The sequence below is a fragment of the Buceros rhinoceros genome, unplaced genomic scaffold, assembly GCF_000710305.1.
Source record: "Buceros rhinoceros silvestris isolate BGI_N320 unplaced genomic scaffold, ASM71030v1 scaffold42081, whole genome shotgun sequence".
Taxonomy (NCBI): domain Eukaryota; kingdom Metazoa; phylum Chordata; class Aves; order Bucerotiformes; family Bucerotidae; genus Buceros; species Buceros rhinoceros.
In genome coordinates, this window is record NW_010394393.1 from 3,182 (window position 1) to 25,577 (window position 22,396).

General features: G+C 39.1%; 1 protein-coding gene across 1 annotated transcript; it reads left to right on the forward strand.

Moving 5' to 3' along the window:
* The first annotated feature begins 2,466 nt into the window (after positions 1-2,466).
* Positions 2,467-19,217, forward strand: TMOD3 (tropomodulin 3 (ubiquitous)). Its single transcript, XM_010145211.1, has 9 exons — positions 2,467-2,654; positions 3,790-3,946; positions 11,616-11,738; positions 12,231-12,320; positions 12,836-12,966; positions 14,179-14,286; positions 15,698-15,841; positions 16,207-16,351; positions 18,814-19,217. Exons 1-9 carry the CDS (start codon positions 2,529-2,531, stop codon positions 18,843-18,845), a joined length of 1,056 nt encoding a protein of 351 aa, XP_010143513.1. The 5' UTR covers positions 2,467-2,528; the 3' UTR covers positions 18,846-19,217.
* The last annotated feature ends 3,179 nt before the right edge of the window (positions 19,218-22,396 follow it).

Here is a 22,396-nt window from a genome sequence, read left to right on the forward strand (position 1 = left end):
GTTTTTCCTTGTGTATGAACACAAGTATTTGAAAGGGCTGCTTTGATCATGCTATAGAAACAAGTGAGACTAGGGGCTATGACCTGAACACTAATTAACGTATTATAAAGAATTTATATTTGTTTTCCAATGTAAAGCACACTGATGCAGTAAATAAAAGGTAATTAATTCAGGATGACAGCATTTTACAGTGATTCATGGAGAGGAACTACAGCCTACATAAATGTAATGTATGGTTATGCGGTGCTACTCTCTGACAGATTATTCTGCAGTATGCTAACAGTTCTGGTCCTTATAATTACCCACTAAAACTACACCTTTTAATATTTGAATGCAAATGGACATGCAGAAGTGTGGTAAACAGCAGTGTGTTGGTGTAGGATTCAGACGGTGCAGCCTGGTCACAAACAATGCTGTGTAATCAGCTGCAGGAAATGTTTTTCTCTTACGATAGTGTGTCATGGCTTAAACTGTAAGGAAGGGAAAAACATTAAAGCTCTCGGAATGAGAAGCTTGTATGTGGATTGTGTGGCATCTGCTGCAGCTATCAGCTAATTGTCCTTCAGCTGGTATGCACTGGAGAAACAAATACCACAAGACTCTGAAAACTGTAGGAGGTAACGTGCTAGACCATAGAGACACTCCTTTAGTTATTTTTGGAACACGGCTTTGAAAAACATAGGTGTGCTACCCTCTGCACTTTCTGCAGCCATTAGACTCAGATGTTCTCAGCTTTTGTGGCCTCTTGCAAAAGGTCCAAGCTCTTTGAACGTGATTTGTTTTAGTTCAGAGGAAGCCAGATGGTGTTCTTCTGACGTAATTTGACACAAAATTGAGAATTCTTCCTGGTTTTTGTTAGGTTTGAGAGAACTTTACATAAGTCGTTAGTTCATCTTTGGAACTGTGTCCTATTGATGTCCACTGTGGTTTACAAGTAAGCTCTAGTGTTTTTATCAGCAATATTTTTAAAAGCAGACTTCCTGGAAATAGCTGTAAATATACTCCTCATTCAGGTGTAGATGTTGGTAGGAACTGAAAAATTTACCTTCTTGCAAAGGCAGTTGTTAAAACCAGATTTACTTTACGGGTAAACTTGACTGAATGACGTTGATGAACCTTTATGTCCTCATGTCTGTTCAGTGTCTATGAATTAAAATATCATGCTATGTAACTGAGACAGCCAGTGAGACCTTTCTTGGTGTAAACAACTGAGGTGGAGGAGTCCTGTAGGTAGGATTGTACAGTGTGTATATACGGCCCTGCTTTCACTTAAGAGGCGATAACTTTAAATTGATCTGTTTCTGAAGTATGGTGTAAGTGTGGATTTGAAGTACTGTGGTTAGTGCATATGCTGTGAGCATCTGAACTGGAGTGTGGGCTGTTGGAGGACCACTAACGTTTGCTGTGTGTCTGATCTGTGGTGAATATTTCTATAGGCCTGGGAAAGGGATTCAGGAGGTTAATGAGTCTGGCTTTTGCTCCCCAAATACATTATGGACACTCTTGCTCACTTACCGAGAGTCACTCAAGTACCTGGTTTTTGTGTGTGCTCAACTTGAAGCAAGAATTTGGATGATCGAAAGGAGAATCCCAGAACTTCTTACAGAAAAATGAGAGAAACCAATTGTTGTGATTGTTTTTTCCAAGCCAAGTGCTTAAAAATTGTGAGTTAGAAAAAAGGTTCCCTATGCTCTCCTTGTCCGCAAGAAATACTATATAGATTGTGTATCTTTTGAAGGACTCCAGTTTCCTCTCAAGTATAATATTTAGTGAGCATTTAGTGAGTCGGTTCTGTATTTTTTTTTTTTTTGTCGGATTGACTGCAGTGCTGCTACTTAGGAGCTGTATTGCCTAAGCCTTTCATCAAAGTGTTTGAATTTTCCTAGGACAGACAGAATGTTACTTCAATGGTAATGCTATAATTAACTTGGAAGCAAACTTCCTTTCTTCCTCCTGTAAGTAATAGGCAGGGATATGAGTCAGTAATAACTAATTAGCTTGTTTGGAGTGAAGTTCTCCTTTACTGCCCTCAAACAGCAGCAGCAACAATAAGGGTAAAGCATCTTAACACTTCTTTTGCCTGCAGTATCTCTACAAACTGATGGCATTAAGCTGGACTCATAAATACCAGGTATAGCTGGTATCTCCTCCCTCCGGCCCCTCACCGTGCCCTGCTCTGTGGGAATTATGACCTTGAAGTTCTCATCAAGAAAACGGGGTACTGGATTAATCTGAAATTATATGTAGCTTAGCTGCTGATGGAAAGGGGTGTGGCAGGACTGGATTCTTGTCAGTGAAGAAGCAAGAGAGCTTCTGAGAGTTCCCTGTCTGTCCTAGAGTGACAGATAGATAAGAATACTGGCTAAGACAAGCTTTCCTTTCAGAGATGTATTTGGAGGTTGGAGATGCTTTGTAGTTGGGATATTTATCTAAACTATGGTTATTTCTTTTAAAAATTTTTGTATAGGTTTGGTTAAGAATAAGTTTTGGGTTTTGAAGTGTTTGAGCAACTTGCTACTGGTGAAGTCATGACGCTCCCGTTTCGAAAGGACTTGGACAAGTACAAAGATCTTGATGAGGATGAAATTCTTGGCAAACTTTCAGAAGAAGAACTGAAACAACTGGAAACTGTTTTGGATGATCTTGACCCTGAGGTAGGTATTAGCCAAGAGAAGTTTTATTTTTTGATGTGTTCGGGAACTATTCTGAAATAGATTGCGACCTTTTCTTTTACTTGTACAATATCCTTTTGGATAGATTTTTCTTTTCCTGGTCTGCTAATGATCTTATTTACAGAAATATGTGTGTACATAATGTTTCAACTGTTTGTTTCCTGTTTGCAATGTGAATGCAGCTGCAGGAGATGAAGCAGAGGAAGAGGAGATTGTCAGGAGAAACTTTCTGGGATTTATTTATAAATAAAAATTGCTCTTAGTCATGTTCTTGAAAAGAAAGTGTATTTAGAAAAGTCTTTCCTGTTTCCAGTGTCGTCTGGTAAACAGCCCATTTACATCCATTTCTATTTTCTTGCTTCTACTGTTAGACTTTTGTGGGAGAGGGAGGGTGCTAACCTCTTCTAAAGCTTCCTAGTCCTGTATCTGGTAGCTTATATCTATTCCTCTCCTCATGCTGACATGGCAAAGAGGAGGCAAATAATTACTCAGCTCCTGAATGCTTATGTCAGGATGGGGTATTGAATAAGGAATATTTTAGCTTTCTGTTATAAAGACCTGAGTTATATTCTGTTCTTTCCATACTAATATCCTCTTTTTTCTTTTTTTTCTGAAATATGTTGATGATAGCAAAAAAACCACCCTACCTTGAACCAGGTCAAAAGTAGAAATACTCTGTGACAATAGTATAGACAGTTGTCTTAAAGACTTAAAAGCACGTGGATGTGAGTGATGGAGGAAGGAGTCTCTTGCTGAATGACTAAACTGTAAATAGCTGAGTCTTATTTATACTACTCATTTCAACAGTGTTCATTATAAAAAAGAAATGCAAAGTAACTAGCAAGTCTAGCGCTGGGAGCCGTTGTTCTTAAAGGATTGCTTCAGCCCTATTCAGAGTGCGGTGTGCTCTGTTTTTCATTACGTTCTTGGTATCTAAAGAGTAGATTACCTTGGGTCCTCTCCCCAAAAAGAGCAAGTTGGCAAGGGATCAAAGATTGCCTGAAAAGGAAGATATATCAGGTTTGAACCTTGGGGAGAAGGAAGAGGAAAATGAAGTTAAGCAAGTGTTCACTCAGACTTTCTAACCTGTACTTATGTGCTTAATTTTGTTTTGCAGAATGCGCTTCTACCTGCAGGCTTCCGACAGAAGGACCAGACTGCTAAAAAGGCTTCAGGTCCCTTCGACAGGGAGCGACTCCTTGCATACTTAGAGAAGCAGGCTCTTGAGCACAAAGACAGGGAAGACTATGTGCCTTTTACAAGAGAAAAGAAAGGTAACACCACCCTTTCCGGTGTAGGAGGTTATGAAATCTCTGAAGTGGACTAGCCAGATCTACTGTGAACCAAAGTTTATTGAAGCATCTGGCAGCTCTAATGCTTTTTAACTCGTGGCATTTCCAAATAAGTGCTGCTGTGCAGAGCAGGATGCTTCCTGTTCGAGCATTTTGTGGCACTGGCGCTGGTGTGCTGTTTGCATGTAGCCAGGAAGGAAATAAGACTCAAAGATTTTTGTCAAAGATTGAGAAGTTATGATGGGGGTGGTATCCTCAAAGTAAGAGCTACTCCTGATTTGTGTCAATAGTAACAAATGCTGTCCTTGTGCCTGTGGCTTGTGCCCTGTGGTGTTGAGTGCAGACAGTAACATTTGTAATACTATGTTGAATTTAAAATTAGCAGGAGAGCAATGTCATGGTAGATCATAGTGTTCAAAGACACTGTAGGCTGACAAGGCCAGGCGAGTGGTGTATACAACCATGTCATCTTTCTAGTATCCTTACTAAGGGGTTTAATAAGATTGCTTAGTTGTTATTAACTAGTTACATAGTTAATGTTGCAAGCAGTTTTGAAATCTGACGGTGGTTTGTGGTCTAAAACCCATGGAAACATTGACCCACTGAGTGAACGCATTCTTGAAGCCTGGGATTTCAAATCTCTGTTTTGGATCTAGCCTTGCTGTTGACTTGATGGGAAGCATTTTCTGTTCCATGACAAAATTAAATAAGAATGTGCATCTTAAATATCGTAAGGATAGATGTATTTATTTTTTTCCCCCAAAACAAGAGTTCCCAAATTTATTGTGCCTTACTAAGCACTATTGGTAGAGACAGAAACTCCCAGTCTGGTGCTGGGCACGTATGCATAGGAGGAGGCCTTTTAGCTGTCGCTACAGTATTTGTGCATAAGTGTACTACTTGTGAATACTAGCCTGACTGAACGTTCCCCAGGTTGTCTTCCAGGTGTCCAAGATGAATATGCTTCTCTCTTCTTAAGGGTTCAAAATCCTTTAATTCTACTTAATTCTCTGGTGTGAATCATGCTTGTTTCAGACTGAATAAAGACTCACATCTACTGAGTTTGTATACATGATTGTGATTGTAGTGTGTGTTTGGTGAACATTTTGTTGGGAGCGTTTGCATTTTCTCTGCCTGTGCCAGATAGCTGTTACTTGACAGTGTTGGTCTCTCTTTTTCTTTGCTTTGAACTAATAGAGTTTGTGACATTATAATGTGCTGCACTGTATACGATATACTACTTCCTTAATACACTGTATTTCCCCTTATTTGTGTAGTTTAACACCCCTTTTATCGAGAGATAACTGTGGCGCTCCTTTGCTGACAGAGGAACAGGATTTTGCTGACTGAATCTGTGAGAGTAACCCAGTTAAGGACGATGCAATGTATTGAATGTAGAAGGCAGTCAAAGGTACCGATAGCAGCAGTACCCTTATGGTGCATCTGGTGCTGGCAAGTGCCTGTTGATCCCATCCTTGGCTGCATAGGGTGTCACTGCTTCCTCCCCTGTCACTACTTCCTCCCTTGTGCTGCTTCTTGCTCATCATATTTGCTAGTTTATGTTGGAGACAGCCTAATGGTTCAGTGTGACTGAGATGAAGTAGTTCACTAGTGCTTTATTCAGATAGGTGATTCTTTAAAGTCACCTTACACATATATGCACAAGGCAAAACAATTTCTTGGGATGGATAAAATCTGTGAGAATTGTGTAGAAAACCAGAAAGGTCCAGCTGTAGCATAGATTCTGGTTAAGAAAGATCAAATGTCATTTCCTTTCTGTAATGAAGTGTTACTGAATAGCGCTGTGCTTGAATGTTGCAATATGTCATGCCAGTGTAGTTAGTAAAGTTTCCTCTATCTCTTAAAAAAAAAAAATTGCTATATAAGAATTCTTTCTACCATTTATTTTAGTACCATTGAAGAAGAGAAAATAATATGAAAAATAGTTTGCTTTAATTAAAACTAAAAAAGAGGAAAGAACTGTTCAGTATGGAAATTCATGCTCTGTTAAATGGGCAGAAGAAAGCAAAAAGGCTCAGTTCGTTTTGTAGTAGGTGAGGCATAACCTTTTTTTTTCTCCTCATGAAAATGTTGTGGTTCATCTTTGACTTAGCTGCCACATTTGTAGCCATTTTGCACAAAAATGCCAAACCTATATAACTTAATCTTTCAAATAAAGAAATCATGGTCTTAATCTAGGTGTAAAACTTGAAAAGGGAATGGAGCAAACCCCAATACCTACATAGGATGGTTTTTATCTAGAGGAGCTCTTACCCTAATGTGCTTTCCTTTAATATTAAAAAAACCCAAACAACTAAGCTGGCTCACAATTTGTCTCTGGCTAGCTAAATGTGTTATGGAGAAATGCTAACAAATTGTGGAATAGGGGTAGGTGAAAATCTTGCTTCAGTATCCTCTTCGTTCAGAAGAAAACTGACAAACGTAACCTTCAGACCTAGAGGTTTTGCGGGGGGAGAGAGGGATTGGAGTTGCAGCTGTTTTCTTGGAGTTATTTTTCTGGGTCAGGCTTTGATAAAATAGTTCTGTGTGCCTAGCTGGTCTCATTGCTCTAACTTGGTCTGAGTATTCACTTATCGCGTAAGAAGGTGAAAATCTATTCTTCTCTTTCTCTTTCCTATTTTAGTAGAACTGACGTCCTGTGTGGTGATTTGGCCTGCAGGTTTATCACAGAAGCTCACTCTGGGTTAGTTTTAAACATCCTGGCTTGCTGCTGATTCTGGAAACCTCGTTTCCCTACTTCAGCCTTCAGGCAAAATCCTCTCTTCCAGTTGTCCTAAGTACCTCCTTTTGGGATAACATCATTAAAACAATGTTGCATCTCTTTCACTGTTAGATGACTTGATAGCTGTTAAAATCTTTGGAACCTTTTTTTGCGGTGTGCTATGAAATGGAAGATCTGAAATAATGTGAAGTGTCCTGAAGTAGTGAGATGGACAGTGCTAAACAATATGAAGTTTAACAATCCCTAAATTATATTCTATTGGGTTTTTTCCAGTGCCTGATTTTGTTTCTAAAAACATCCTTAAAAACATACTATGTTTTTAAACATGATTTAATGACTTAAGTCACATTCTGTTCCAATTGCGTTGAACCCTACAGTAAACCGTTGTTCAGGAGATTCATGAGAGCAATGTGGTAATAATTACAGCAAAAGTAGCTTTGTCTCAATCTGTGTGTGTAAGTATGTAAAAGATTTCACAAGGCATCCTGCAAGGAGAAGGATCTCATCTAAACAGTGAAGTGAGGGTTCAGTACTGGAGTCTGTTGCCCTTGAGTGTGTTCCACACATCTGACCAAGACAGGCCAGTGCTCCTCACTTCTCTTAAACCATAAAAGATGAGAATTATTGCACCTGAGGAAAGCATTTCTAACATCAGCCATGTACTTTGTGTTGTATGAGTGAATTAGTGCATTAGTGAGTTATGTGAACTAAGCTTTGCATTTCTGGCCTTTGTCTTCTCCTGATTGTGGCTTTCTCTTCCAACTCCCTCTGCATTCCTACTGGGGTATGTTTCTTCTGTGTAGAGTTGCATTTCATGTAACTTCTGCTTTAATGCTGGTTGTTTTTTTTTTTTCCTGCTCTATCACCCAGAAAATATTGTTAGTTTGAAGCTGTAGTCACCTGGCTAGAGATTTTTTCTTGCTGCTGAGCTCAGCTGGTGCTCTAGATCACCACTTGCTTCTGTTGCAGCAGAATTTGGAATGCTGTGTTCTCTGCTTGCCCTTCAGTCACTGGTCTCTACTGAAGTGTGTTGCATGTCGTAAAATGAAGCTAATATCCTGTAGAAGCTTTGGAGAAACAACTTGTTGAATTGACATTCTCCATATGAGACCACTAGAGCAAAGTAGCATGTGATACTGTAGCCTTAATGTAAAACAGTTTTCTAACTCACTGCTCTGTGCTCTGTAATCAGATGACGAATAACAGCACTGTTTGTGTACTGACATACTGAGGAAGTCACTTGTAAGTTGACTTGAAAAAAATTAGTGAATTGATGAACCTGTCTGTCACGTGGTAGGAGTTGGTGATTGATGTTATCGGTTTCTGGATTGATGAAACTAAGGAACCTAAGATGTAAGGAATAAGTCAGATGTTGTTCGCTGCTCTTCATGGTGACTGGTAAGATGAGTTTGTATTTGACTGTCCTCAGGTGACACTGGATTCCTTTTCTGCAAACAGAGTACTGCAAAGTGGATTTTTTACTTCAGAGCTGGAAGTTGTTCCGCTTGCTGCCTACTAGCATGCGGGTAGGACTGCAGCACGTGTGAGAATAGCACTGGCAGTATGCAGTGCATGGCCACACTGAACAGACCTGATTTCTGCAAGATTTTCAGTCCCGTCTTAGACACTGTGAGTCTGTGTATGAAACGTCTAGGGCTCTTCAACAGAAGTCATCCCACGTGCCTTTTGAGCAATATGGCTGCGTGGAACTCAGAACTGGAAGTTCTTTCTGTAGCAAAGAACACCTGTGAGTTAATCCTCGGATGTGCATCATTTAACCTGTTAGCTAAAGGCGCAGAAGACCTGAACGTATAATTATTACAGAAATGGCGTGAATGTCTCTGAAATTTTCCTCTTTGTGTGGTATTGCTTAATCTTTGCAGTATCCTTGTGGGCTGAAAAGGAGGTTGTCATGTTCCTTCATGTGATCAAATCTCTGCTCTTTGGAAACATTCCACTTGAGGACTGAGAAAGCTATTCACCTCGTGGGCTGCACAGATGTGTAGGCTTTTTTATAAGCTTACATTAGTAAGGGGGGAAGAGATCTGCCAAACTGTCTTGGCAGCAGTCCTTGAGTTAGATCATTGTCCCCAGAGGCACAGGGGTCTTATCCTTTTTAAAGTTAAGTTTGTTACCAGAAATGGGGAGAGGGGAAGGACCTGCTTTTGTATGTGCATTATAAACCTCTGCACTCTGGGCCAGAATGAGATGCAGCCAATGAACGAAAGGTTATACACACAGAGGTGTGACCTGTTTTATAACAAAAAACTGCTCCTACCCAGTTCACATGACTGGAGTTGGCTGCAATGAACACTTCTGGCAGGGAGTGGCTTTTAACTTTTTTGCTTTAATAAAAACTGAATGTACTTCTCTCTCTCTTTAGGTTATCTTAAGAGTCAGGTGTGTACAGATAAATTTAGTCTTAACCTTAGGAAGCAAATGTTTACAATCAGAAGTTCCTAACTTATGAATTTAAGAATTACTTAAAGTAACATCAGGAAAAGTAGGGATTTTTTGGTGAGTGCTGTGTGATGAACCAGACAGGAGGCTGCTCTAGTTTGAAATAAATTTTTACAAAGTCTCTTTTAACTGAGATCAGTTTCCTTATTCTTTTCACTACCTGCTGCACTGATGCTGCAAATAGGATGACACGAACAAAGAAGGCCCAGGTGCTTAAATCTCACGTTCCTTCTCTTCTACTTCCTTATGCTCTGAAATCCTCGCTTTTTTACTAGTCTGTTTTACAGAGAGAGTACAATGCAAACAGCTAATGAAAGGCTTTAGGTCATGTGTGTGCTGTTCAGAGTGTTTCACGGGTTAATGAAAACCTTGTCAAACATTCTCCTATCTCCTCTGAAAATACCAATTTAAGTTGAAAGTTATTCTTCCCCAGTAGGTGATGCTGGTAAAATAAGAAGGGGGTAGAAATATTGTATCAATTATATAAAAATTATCTTACACATTTACTATCTAAGCCTTTGAGTTATGAAGCTTTTCTTTTAATCCTGAATCACCACAAACAGTTTCTTTGGCACTGTCCATCAAAACTGAGGTATGGGTGGTAATGCATGTCAGCTGCTTTCAGCTACTGTTTGTAGTCAGTACAGTTATGTAAGGAGATTTATTTTCTGCTTCTAAATATGGATAATGGTCATTTATACAACTTTCCAAAGAGATAGCAACCCAGGAACAAAATTACTGTGTTGCTAGCAACAGATCTTGGTCATCAGACTGTGTTGTCAGAGAAAAACCTGATACGCTGCTTTGTCATCTGTGCTAGTGGTAATGCATTAAGTTTCTTTAAAAAGACAATGAACCACAAACTGTTGTCATCTAGGATGGGAATTGGGAGAGAGAGAAAAGGTGGATTGGTTTTGTTATGCCTGTGTGTGCTCTGGGGCACTGGAACTGGCTTCAGGCATTTCTTCCCACAAGTGTTGAAACCGAAGTCCTGCGTTGTTGCAATTTCCCAGAAATCAAACTGAAATATCCCAGTAAAGCTTCTTGTCACTGGGAGGTATTTCAAAATGCTAAACCTAGTCCAAACACGTAACAAGACACACTTAACATAGAGTATGAGGGGAAAACCAAAATCTTACATGTCTGGCTTCTGCCCATCTGGTCCGATTCTGGTGCCTGGTGCTTACATCGTGTGAGTGAGATGAGCTAGGGTCATTCACGTGTGGAATTGTTTTTTAGCTATGAATGTGGAAGAGGGTGGGTTCCTGCGTTAGCACTGAGACTCTGTAGGAAGATTATCTACACTGCTTCCTGCCCTGGGAAATAGCTAAAGGAAGTGGGAAGCCCTTTCCCACAGCTCTGTCTGGTGATAGCTTAGGCAGCTTGGAAAGTTTGGAAAACTTTGAATAACGGTCAAGATGAGATTTACAGTTTTCTAGTTGAAAATTCTATCCAATGCATCCATTTTGTTCTCCCATACAGAACTGGAGCTCTTATTTACCACGCTAATTTGTCTTGAAACCAAGCACCCCTTACCTCTCCTGGGTTCTTACCCACACTTCTTTGTTCTGAAAGGCTAATTCTAAATCATTCAAATCTGAGCAGTTTTCAGAATAACTGTTAAAATAGCTGTCTCATTTTCTGATTTCTTCATCTGAACTTTTCAGCTGAAAATATACTCACGAGTTATGCTAACTACACAGACCTCTGTTTATAATGCACGTCTCCTAAAATAACTTTCCTCGTTACCTGGCTGCAATGACTGAAACGTTGGCGCAGAATGCACTATTACTGCTGCTCCTTTTTCCACTGGATCTGCAGTGACCTTTCTAAGTATCATTTTAGAAAACAGCGTCATTGGCAAAGAAATCTATTATCTTGGATTGTGCTGTTCACAAACCATGGTTTTCTCAGGCAACTCAGGCATCTCTTTTTTTTAATTTGAAACTTAGTTAACATCTGAAATCGTATGCTGGAAAACGGCGATGAATATCAGGTCCGTGATTCCAGATGATTCTTTTATACTCTTTCTCTAGCATGTTCAGATTCCAGCTCTGCCTGGGTTCCTTTCTCCTTGAGAGGGGACCTGTCATCATTCTCTAGCAGTACTAAATTTTCCTTACAGGCACTTTTTCTAGGCTGTTTAAAATGTATAATGGAGGCTTATATTTTACTTTCTAATCCTTAGAGAGAAACAAATAAGATTGGAGTCATGAGACAGGCTCCTGAAAACTTGGAATAAGAAGTGGTTTATATTCCTGCTAATGCTCTTTCCTCATCTCTGACTTTCAAGAACAAACAGAATGAACCTCGTTCCTTTATGTTGTCCTGGATGTTCTTCTCAGGATTTACTAAGTGTAATGTGCATTCCTTAAGTACAAAAGAGTTTAAAAACAAGTAGCTATGTATTACAGAGTAACATCAGACCTTCCATTTTCTGTACTGCAGGGAAAATATTTGTCCCCAAGCAAAAGCCTGTGCAGTCTTATACAGAAGAAAAATTCTCTCTTGATCCGGAACTGGAGGAAGCCTTGACCAGTGCCACAGACACAGAATTGGGTGATATTGCAGGTTAGTTTTTTTTAAGCATGAGTGGGCTGATGCGTATTTAGATGAGAAAGATCTGTAATTAATGTGGTAGTGTATTTATCTGAAGTGTGACTATAGGAAGTTGTAATTGTCACAAACTAGGCTGGCTGGCTTGTAGCATCTCTGCTTTGATTTGTGATAATGTACAGGGAGTTAAATTGTTTTGGCTTGCAAAAGATATCTTATTTTCAAACTCAAAATCTTTAAGTTCATTCCTCAAACTACACTTTTAATTTTGATGCTTGAACTTGATGAGATCAGTTCTATTGAAGATGTGAAAGCCAACTAAAAAGTCTGCAAGTAATGAAGATTTTTTTCTACTTTTCTTTAAATTATTGAGAGATCGAATGGCTTATTGTACTGATAACTGGGTGTTTTACAAATACTAGCTGTTATTGTTTAAAGGAACTCTGCATCTAAGCTGAGTTAGTCAGGAACAGTAAAATTTTTTTTTTTCTTTTTTTCCTTTTACAGCTATACTGGGAATGTCCAACTTGATAACAAACAATCAGTTCTGTGATGTAGTAGGAAACAGCAATGGAGTTGACAAAGACAGCTTCTCAAGTAAGTATGTACGCAAGTGCGAGACAAATGAGTTCTCTGTACTGCTCACAGTTATATAGCATTAACCACTTTCTGTTGCGCGAGCCTTCTTGACTGTTCAGTCTTGAGTTGGAAAATGTGCATGTCTGTAACATTGCTAGTTGAGTTCTGGCGAGAGTGGAATTAAAAACTTGGTACGCTAGAATCTATTCTGGAGTTAAGTCACTTTGCAGTGGGCATAAACATGCATTTGTGTGTTAGTGTTTAGGTTTTGGTTTTGTGTTTGTAATTCAACTCCTATGTGCTTTCGGAAAAAAGCTGCTGTGCGAGAAAAGCCGAAAGGCTGTGAGGACCTTTGGAAGAGAATGGAACTGTATGAAAATATGGTCAGAAGAGGATGGTGTGCTCTTTGGGTGGGGAGAGATGTAAAAACTGATGAAACGACCTTTAAATACAGTAAATACTTAGTATGTGTATAATTTCTTCACAGTGAAGAATGTATGTGACTGACTACAATTAAATGTCTTACTTTTCAGATATAGTAAAAGGTGAAAAAATGTTGCCTGTTTTTGATGAACCGCCAAATCCCACAAATGTGGAGGAGACACTGCAGAGGATTAAAGATAATGATTCTCGTCTTGTTGAAGTTAATCTAAATAACATTAAGGTATTTACCTTAAGTCTGCAGTAAATATGCTGCTTTTTCGTAGTAGAAAAGACACTTTAATCTGCAAAACTCTGTAAGAGGCTGTGATAGGCTTATTTGAAGTACATCAGCCCTTTTGCCGAGTGCTGCAGTGTGTGTAATCTCAGAAACCTGTAGCTAAACCGATAAGCCATCTTGGTTTCTTTTGCCAAATACGTATTTAAAAAGTCTTAGATTTTCTTACTGACTGCCCAGATTTCTGTTGCTGCCAAGTTGGCAGCAGTTCCAGCAGTTCACCATCATGGAGTTAACGAGTGCTTTGAATCCTTTGTCCTTGGTGAAGCAATGCGCTGCCAGTTACTGTGATTCAAACAAAGTGGTATTTGTACCTGACACCCTTCTGATTCTTGTACAAAAGAGCTGTCAGCAACTAGGGCAGCTTCTGCTTATAAGCGTAACCGTTGTGTTTTTAAACATGACTAGAACTTTTCTGTATTGATGTGAAGGAAAACAGAACAGCAGTGCTGCTGACTTACAGTGCAGGCCACAGGGACAGGCTGCTAGTTGCAGCCTTGCTAGCAGCCTAGGCTATTTATTGCCCTGACTAAAAGGAAGAAAATAAAATACATAGTGTAAAAGTATTGTGCAGTAGAGAAATGCTAACCAAAATAAATGCCTAAAAAGGCAACAGAACAAAATTTCTGGTATAATAAACTGAAAAATTTGCTACCCTCATTAATTATCTAAAATTACTGCTTTTAAGCTTGGTTGATACTACACTGTAAAAATTACCAGACTAGGGATTGGCAAATTCTGCAATTATTCTTAATAGAACAAGAGAATGAAATGCCAATGGTTTCTCCAGTCTAAAGCTCTAAGCCTTTTTATATTTCTGGGAGGTTAGTTTGATGTCAATAGTCAGCAGAATGTTCAGTTTGTGTAAATTTTGCTCAGTTCCAAGTCAGCTAAATATTTTTTTTAACCCTGTGGCAATGGCATCGATGTAGTAAAGGTGACCTTCCTGTATCGAATGGCTGACTCAATAGCCATTGAATCTTACATATCGTATAGCTTTGCTACACGTGTAAGCCTTTCTTGTGGGACTGCTGGAGACCAGAGGTGGTTAATGTTATGGTACTTTTGCTGTAAAGAGAATAAGATAAAGAAAGAAATTGGGAGGGAGGGGATAAACTTGTCTATCTCAAGAGACTGAAATGCTATTTTTAATTCAAGAACATACCAATTCCAACGCTGAAAGAATTTGCCAAAGCCTTAGAAACGAACACGCATGTGAAGAATTTTAGCCTTGCAGCCACCCGAAGCAATGATCCTGTTGCTGTTGTAAGTACGCTTGCTGAAGCGGGATGCAGGGGAAGTTGGGATGGAAAGATAATGGTATGGGATTGAATGGAATGCTGTTTATTTATTATGTGAAAACAATTACATTCTGTTACGCTGCAAAGTCTGTTTTTAACAAACCTTTGTTGTATCAAAAGTTGGTGAATGATTACTGGTTGACTAATAAGCAGCAATGCATCAGATGTACGAGACAAGTGAGAATCCTGTTTTTTAACCGCTCCGTTCTCCCTCATTTTTCATTTTGCTGACTTCCTTCTTGTTTTTCTTTCTTTTCTAATTGTTTAGCTCCTGTGGTTCACTCTGAGCCAAACACATTTCAGAACAGAAAAAGCTCATAATCTTTTCTTGGCTAACTAGGGTTTTAGTTGAAAAAGGCTGTACCATACCTTTTTCTCTGATCTCCCTGCTACCAAAGACTGGCTTAGAGCATTGGCATATAAAGCATAATTTTAGTCAAGGTATCTAGTTTGACACAATTGAAGCTAGAGTATTTATCGTCTGGTCCTGTTTTTCCTATGTTGAATCAAAAGTGGTACCTTACTTATTTGCAAATAAAGAGGTAAGAAAACAGCACTAACTAACAAAGGACATTTTGCATTTGTTTTAATTTCAAATTAGAAAGCTAGTTTGAAAGACTCCATTAAATGAACAAATGAACATTTAAAATCTTTGGTTTGGGTCCATTAAAAAGTTCATTTTCAGCAGAACTGAAATGTTTGTAATCAAAATCTACAAAGGCTTGTTTTCTCAAGTATGGTTTTGTTACGGCTTTTTTGCATTGTGTCTTGATTAAAAAAAAAATTAAAGGTTATGATTTTGATGACAGTAAACCTCAGCAATTATCTATTCTTATTTTCTCAGGAATAAGATCAGGTATATGTCATTTCCGTAAGAGTTCTTTCAGCTACATGCTGGTACAATGCTTAGAGCTTTGAATTTTGCCTCTTCCCACCAAATCTGTAGACACAAGCACTTTGAAAATCAGATCTCCTGTTTACAAATTAACCGTATCTAATTCTCCTTTCAGCTGACTGACGCCCTTTCTTTGGCCTTTACTTCACAGCTTGCATTACTCATTGTATGCCGTGAAAGCGTACAAAATGGAATTGGTCCAATATGCTAATTTTTGACAATTTATATTCTGTTTAGCTTTTTAGTTTGTAACAAGAGAGACGGGCCTTTTCTTGACTAAATACTGTTAAAAAAGGTAATGTAGCTAATGCCTGGGTGAAGTCTCACTTCAGTCTCCGTAAGTGAAAATTTACAAAGTCACACCAGGCTTCTGTGAACTTTTTGCTCCTATTGAACTAGTTAGTGGAAATGGTTATCACTGTGTCCTGTGATGCACTGTAGCAAAATTCAAAAGTTTAATGATGCTTTCTTGCATTCAAAGGCTCTTGCAGATATGCTGAGGGTAAACACAAAGTTAAGAAGTTTAAACATAGAATCAAACTTCATCACTTGCGTTGGAATTTTGGCACTGGTCGATGCACTGAAAGACAATGAAACACTGACAGAGATCAAAATTGATAATCAGGTGAGTTAGGTGGTGCTAATGTGATAATGAAAATCAATCTATCCTAACTGACGGTATTTTTAGAAGGCTGGTTGTGATAAACTTTCCAAACTATTTTACTTCTAACTTTTTAATATCTTACTAACTTTTTAATATCTTAACCCCATAAATGTTTGTGCTTAAGATTTGCAGAAGCATTATGTTGAAGTTAATTCCTGGTCACTTTTATGCTTGCTTGTGCTTTAAAGTGCACAAACATGTTTTATGATCTTCTGCCTTTTAGATTAATCAAAATGAAGCGAACTGATTAATATTATTGGTATTATTGATTAACATGGTGAATACACGTAAGATCTGTTGTCTTTGTGTACCTTTTATTTTAACAGAGGCAGCAGCTGGGCACAGTTGCAGAAGTAGAAATTGCCAAGATGCTTGAAGAAAACACCAAAATCCTCAAATTTGGATACCATTTCACACAACAGGGACCTAGAGCCAGGGCAGCTGCAGCTATCACAAAAAATAACGATTTGGGTAAGACCTGTCAGTAGAGAGTGACTATTAAATGAATGGGTGTGCAGCACAGGTTTTAAAGGTACCTGGTTTTTCTGTTCGTGTAACCAGGATAGCAAAGGATGAGTAGATCAGTTTCAGGTTTCTCCTGTACTTTACTTCTACTCTTCTGTTGCTGCTTGATGTTCTCATTTTGTTTCAGGGTGTTCAGGTGTATGAGTTGAGGATTTTTAGCACAGACTAGAACAAGAACATTCAAATTCCATGTGAACCGTGCAAAAAGGGAGGGAAAATAATAGTTCTGATTGTTCAGTTTTATTCAGATAAGATTCATCATTTCTTTAAAAGCAGTACTTGAAATTGATAGTGCAGAATGCCCTCTTCAGTGCCAGTACGCCCAGTCTCGTTTAGATCACTCGAGCGAGGAAACGGACTGTCCTGTCATGGGCAGGGGCTGGGACTGGGTCATCTGTTCCCTTACAGTTCTGTTCATGCACAGGTACCTCCCTGTCTCTCTTAAAGGCAGCTGGTAGCAGTGGCATCTCTAGTTGCTGCAGTAAGTTTTGTTGGAGTTCATCTGTCAGAATCCCAACTAAATGGACCAGCAGAAAATTGGTTAATAATATAGCATGTGAATGGAAATAATTTGTAAAATAATGTCAAATCCTCGAACCTATCAACTACAACAAGATAATGTAGTTCATCTATTTAAATGGAAATACATTTTAACTCCATTTAATTGAACTTTTTGGCTTTAGATGTTTTGTGGTAAGGATTACATCTCTCACCAGCGTGAAAATGGGTCAGGCAGCTTAGCAGTAGAAGTACTTCAGGAATACATTAGAGGGAGCGACATAAAGAAATTGGAATTTGGTTTAAAGATCTTCTTCCCCTCTGAGTAAAGTCTAAAGTGGAGGAGAACAGCTCTGAAAGAGATGGAGGAGGAGTAACAGTAGAGCTTAGAGAGAGGAAAGGCCCTCAGACACCGCATAACTTTCTCAAAATAGATTCTAAACCAGTTATTCTTATTTCTTGTCATAACGCTTCAGGTGTCTCTACTGTCTTTTAAGGTTTCTCTGTTCACTAGCTCTCATTTTACTGTTGGATTGCTGGGAATCTATGTTTCTATTGATATCTTGCCTTTTTTCTTTACTTTCTTAGTCTGGAGTATGCGAATAAAAGTTTCTGCAAATACCTTTTCATCTCTCCAGCCCTGAAGCTACAGAGACAGGTTACTCTGTATACCCAGCTGGGTACTGAGCACTGAAATCCGAGATGTTCAAAGTCTCTCATTTCTGTCTTTGTACGTTTCTTTTTCGAAAAAAATAGTCTACCTCTTCTTTCTCCCGTGTTTACACTGTGGTGTACTACTTCCCTTCTCTTTGTCTGAAATGTCACCTTTAACTGCATGATTGGAGAAGTCTAAGGTTGGAAACTCTTCCATCTGTTCTTGTGATCTGATAAAAGCAGGTATGCGTAACTTCTGTCACTGATGAAAACCGTTGGGATTCAGATAGAGAAGTCTAGGGGTTACTCTCGAAGCAAGCAATGCATTGGTTTTGTAATGAGTAAAATTCTACTGTGATTTTATTCCGATTGTTTCTTTAGACTGTGTCTAAAGCATTTGAGACAGGAAGAGGGAGGGGAAACAAAACAGCTTTCCCTCCATTATTTTGATCCAAAGGTAAAGATCAGCTTAAATTGCAAATATCTGTAAAACTACATAATTTCCAATGAGTGGATTTGAGAACAGAATCGCTTTCTTCTTATATAGATGTGCTTACTTTTTTAAACAGAACGGAGATGACTTATATAAATTCTAAGACCCTTACACTCATTTGTTATGTCCGCACAGGAAAGAAAACCACAATTTGATAGGGGAAGAAGAAAACATCAATTAAAAATGCTACAAATATTGAGCAAAACTCCAGTCATTCAGTCAGTCTTACATATTAAGGCTAAACAGTGCATGTGAGCTTTTAGCGATTGTATTCACAGACTTTGTTGCTCTTGCCTTTTCTGATAGCTGAATATTTTTATTAATAAATGGAATGTTTTAGGCTATAGAATGTGACTTTTGTCCTGTATAAATCACACTAGATATCCTGTAATACTCTCGGTCCGTTTCTTTTGAAGCCAAATAAATATAATTCTCCACCACTAGAAAACTGCAGTGTAAAAAAAGAGTACTAGCTAAATCTGCTTTCCAAAAATAAAATGATTACTGTGTCCCCCAAGTGTTTCCTCACAAATATTTGAATATGTTCCTATCATTCAGTAACACAGTAAGCACTGCTATAGGATAAGCTTCTAATAATGCTTATGAAAGCGTATAATAATTAACTTAAGCTGTAATTTAATTACCTAAGCTGTATTGTGTTAAACTTCATGCAGCGAAGTAACAGCTGATGTTGTAGAAATATAAAAAGTAGCTACAATGACAAAATACTAAAACTTGTCCTTTTTTTTCTCTCTTGTTACAGTTCGCAAGAGAAGGGTTGAAGGAGACAACTAGCAGATCTTGTCTCAAAGCTGTGTGGAGAATTCAAGGGTCGTCAAAGCATGCTTTGGCAGTCTTGGACTACATTTATCTGGGTTAGAAGGGAAAAGACTGGAACCCCCATTCCTTTGAACGCAAAGCTATGTTAGTAATCTGCTGATAGGCACCACGTTTTTCAGTGAGACACAGTAACCGCACCAGTCTCTGTACCATCGTTTTTGACTGGTTTTTTTTTTTAAGAACTTTTTTCCATTTCAAGACTTCAGCTGTGCTTTCTACTAAAGATGTAATTGCAAATCAATGGTATAATTGTAGTGAAAGAATGGGACATTCAAGATCATTGGGCAGATAATGACCCAACTGAAATGTTTGTTAGAAAATCTGGGGGTGCTTATTTACATGGAGGGGTGTGTATATTCTTGGAAACAATGCATTAGTGATAAGGGATTCTGCTCACAACAGTTGGACTCATTGTGTTAGACCTGTTCAGCCTTGTTCATATGCACTGAAGAGAAATCTTCCACAGCTATCTTATTTGTAATTCTACTTTTTGTGGGGTTTATTAGTTCTTGATACTGTGATTTAAGTTTAAAGATATCCCTTTAAGCCCAACAAAAATAACTTGGCTAAGGACTTCTCCCAAGAGATTGGAGGGACTAAAAAAAAAGTGGAAGCCTTACAAAAAAAAAAAAAGTAGCAGCCTTTCAAAATGACGTGTTTTCTATTACACCTTTCTCAAAATGTCCCATAACTCTATCTTGCTTTGTATCCAAACTGGATATGTTTTTGGACTTATTTCATGTGTTCATCAGCATAACTTAGTTTATATTCTTTGTTTAAAAATCCGTATCTACATTCGTATGTATCAATTTCTCTAGAAGTAGTGGACGTGCATTTTTTAAATTCTGCATAGTTCTGTACAGGAAAAAGGAGCCTTAACTGTAAACTCACTGTTCTAAGTTGCTGGCAAATGGAAAAATCCTTTTTTTCAAGCTGTTGCATTAAGCTATTAGTACTTTGTATTAGTACTATCGTTTTTTAATGAAGCGATGAAGGAACACTTTTAAGAAAGGATTTTTCTATTCTGCTTATGTCTTGATGTTGAAACACTACGTGAGACGTACAGAAATTAACCAATAAGCAGTGTCAATTCTGTATGGCGTAGTAATTATTGAGGTATTTAAAGTTCTATATCTAAGCAAACTAATAGGGCAAGGAGCATCCCTTCAACCTCTGCACCTAATCACGGTAGACTTCGGTGAAAGAACATGAAAATCTGGAGGCTCTTTGGCGTAGCTGTGTTTGGGCTGCAGTGTATTAGTTTGCTCAATGTTGTCGTGAGATCACAAAAACGTTCTAAAGGGCTGCTTGGCTATAACTATAGCAACAGAGAACTCAACTGACAACTGTTTTCATCAAAGGACCATAATACGGTGAGCATTTTGTGTACAGAAAACGTATCGGACTGAGAATTTTGCATCGGGTTGTATATACTATAAAAATGTAACAGAGCAACTCTCCGACACTGTACCCACACTGTAATTTGCTGCAAATCTTGTTTGGGATCTTTAAAGACAGACTTTATTCCGGAGGTGACTTTGAATTTTACTGCAACTGTACAGAGAAATTTAAACTATAGTGCCTTCAATGAGGATGTATATAACTGGTTTATACTTGTGGAAGAACTTTTTTTTTGCTATTTCAAAATTGGCCTATTATTATAATTGCAAATAAATGAGCTCTGAAAAGCAAATCGGAATGAATTGTGTTAAAACCAAAGACTCTACATGCTGTAACTTCGAAACAGTTAGAAACGATCTGATTGTTAACAAAAAGGGCTTTTTCTACTTGGTTTGGCTTTTGCAAATTTTGAAGAACATTTTAGATTTTTGTAATTGAAGTTCTTACTGTCTTTTTACAGACAGTGCTGTATAACCATGGCCAAAGCACGTCATGTGCTGAGTTTCCCAAAGGTGTGTTTCACTTTTTATTCGCTAGACACCATAATTTTGTGTCAAAACCAGGCTGTAATGTCTTCCTTCACTTGTCGAAGGGCTGCCTGTTCACGGGATCAGTTTGTGTGCTGTGATTCTGTGATGGCTTATGTTGTCATTATCTAACACGATTAAGCAGTTTTCTCCTGCTTGAAGAGGAAGGAGAAAAATGCAAGGCTGGATTTTGGAAATGATAGCTCAAATCCTCTCCTTACTTCCTTACATCAAGTTTAGCTGCTTCATGATTTATATGCCAATCAAAGGCAGGGGCTTTTAAGCTGCAGCCCCTGGGTATCTTGTCACAGATGGTGGCAGTGGACCTTAGTAATTGGTGTAGCTCAGTGGTCAGCAGCTCAGCGTTCGATTGCTTGTTGGCACGTCAGGACAGATACCTGACAGGCTGCGCAGAGAAAACCAGTGGGTTTTTCCAGCCGGAAGGGTTTGGCCCTCTGAAGAGTTGCAAGACATGTAGCGTGGTGCGTGGAACAGTTACAACGATTCCTTCTGTGCCTACACTGTGTATCTTTTTTGGAATAAATGAAGGAATTCAGTCTGCACCCAGGAGTCGTCAGTGGTCTGAAGAGGCAGAGAGAACACTGCTGTAATGCTGTTGAGTGTGGTGGGATCCTGTGTATGGCTTTATTATTTCTGCGTGAAAAAGCGGTGTTACTCTGATAACCAGTTACCACAGACACAGGGTCTTTTTCCCAAAAGAGGTGATACTTCCTTCTTCTTGATCATTTTTCAGGCTTCATGCAGAAGTCAAATGACCACGTACGTTGATTCAGTTGGTTCCAAGCTAAGCATGGAGACACTGGCTGTATTCCAAAGCAATTATCTATTTACTATTGTATTTGAAAGAAATAGCCTCATTCTCTCTACAGCTTAAGTAATACTGTTTGTAAGCTACAAACGAGAAAGTGTTCAGTTTAAATTTCCATTGAGGAAACATGAATTGAGTGGTTTCTCATATCGGCACTATATGTTGCCAGACCGTAAAGACTAAAACTTCTGGATGATTAAAATACTGTTTTCTTCTTGTGATTTGGGGGGTTTGGTGTTTGGTTTTTTTAATAGTACACGGACTTGGTTGAAGTGACCCGTGTTGTTTATGTCAAACCATTACTTTTTTTTCTTCTCCAGTGCCCACGCGGCACTTCTGGAAGTAGAGGGCTGCTGCTGTGGCCCTCTGTTTTCATACAGAAAGCGGTGCCCGCGGCTGCCCCTGGTGTCAGCCTGTTCACACAGGCACACGCAGGGGAGGGGGGTGGATGTTGCTGCTGTGTGCAGCACTGTTTCAGGGGAGCTGTAGAAGGGGAAGACAGTGCATGATGACCCCTTTGTTAGACACGACGGAGGAGAATCTTCCCGCTGTCTCAGAGGCGTGTGCAGTGCCTCCCCCGCAGCCGGGCGGGTTTAGCTCACCTCCCCTGCCGCCCGTGGCTGAGGACGAGGAGACAGCGGAATGGCTGCGGGACTCGTACGTGTGCAAACACGCTCCCTGAGCGCTAGTGACAGGAATCTGAACAGCCGGGGCCCGAGGGGACGCTGCTGTGGTCAGCCGGCTGGCGG

Coding starts and splice junctions, on each gene's coding strand:
- TMOD3 (XM_010145211.1), top strand. CDS start 2,529: ATGACGCTCCCGTTTCGAAAGGACTTGGACAAGTACAAAGATCTTGAT. Junction 11,739..12,230: donor AGAATTGGGTGATATTGCAG/GTTAGTTTTTTT, acceptor TTCCTTTTACAG/CTATACTGGGAATGTCCAAC. Junction 12,321..12,835: donor TGACAAAGACAGCTTCTCAA/GTAAGTATGTAC, acceptor CTTACTTTTCAG/ATATAGTAAAAGGTGAAAAA.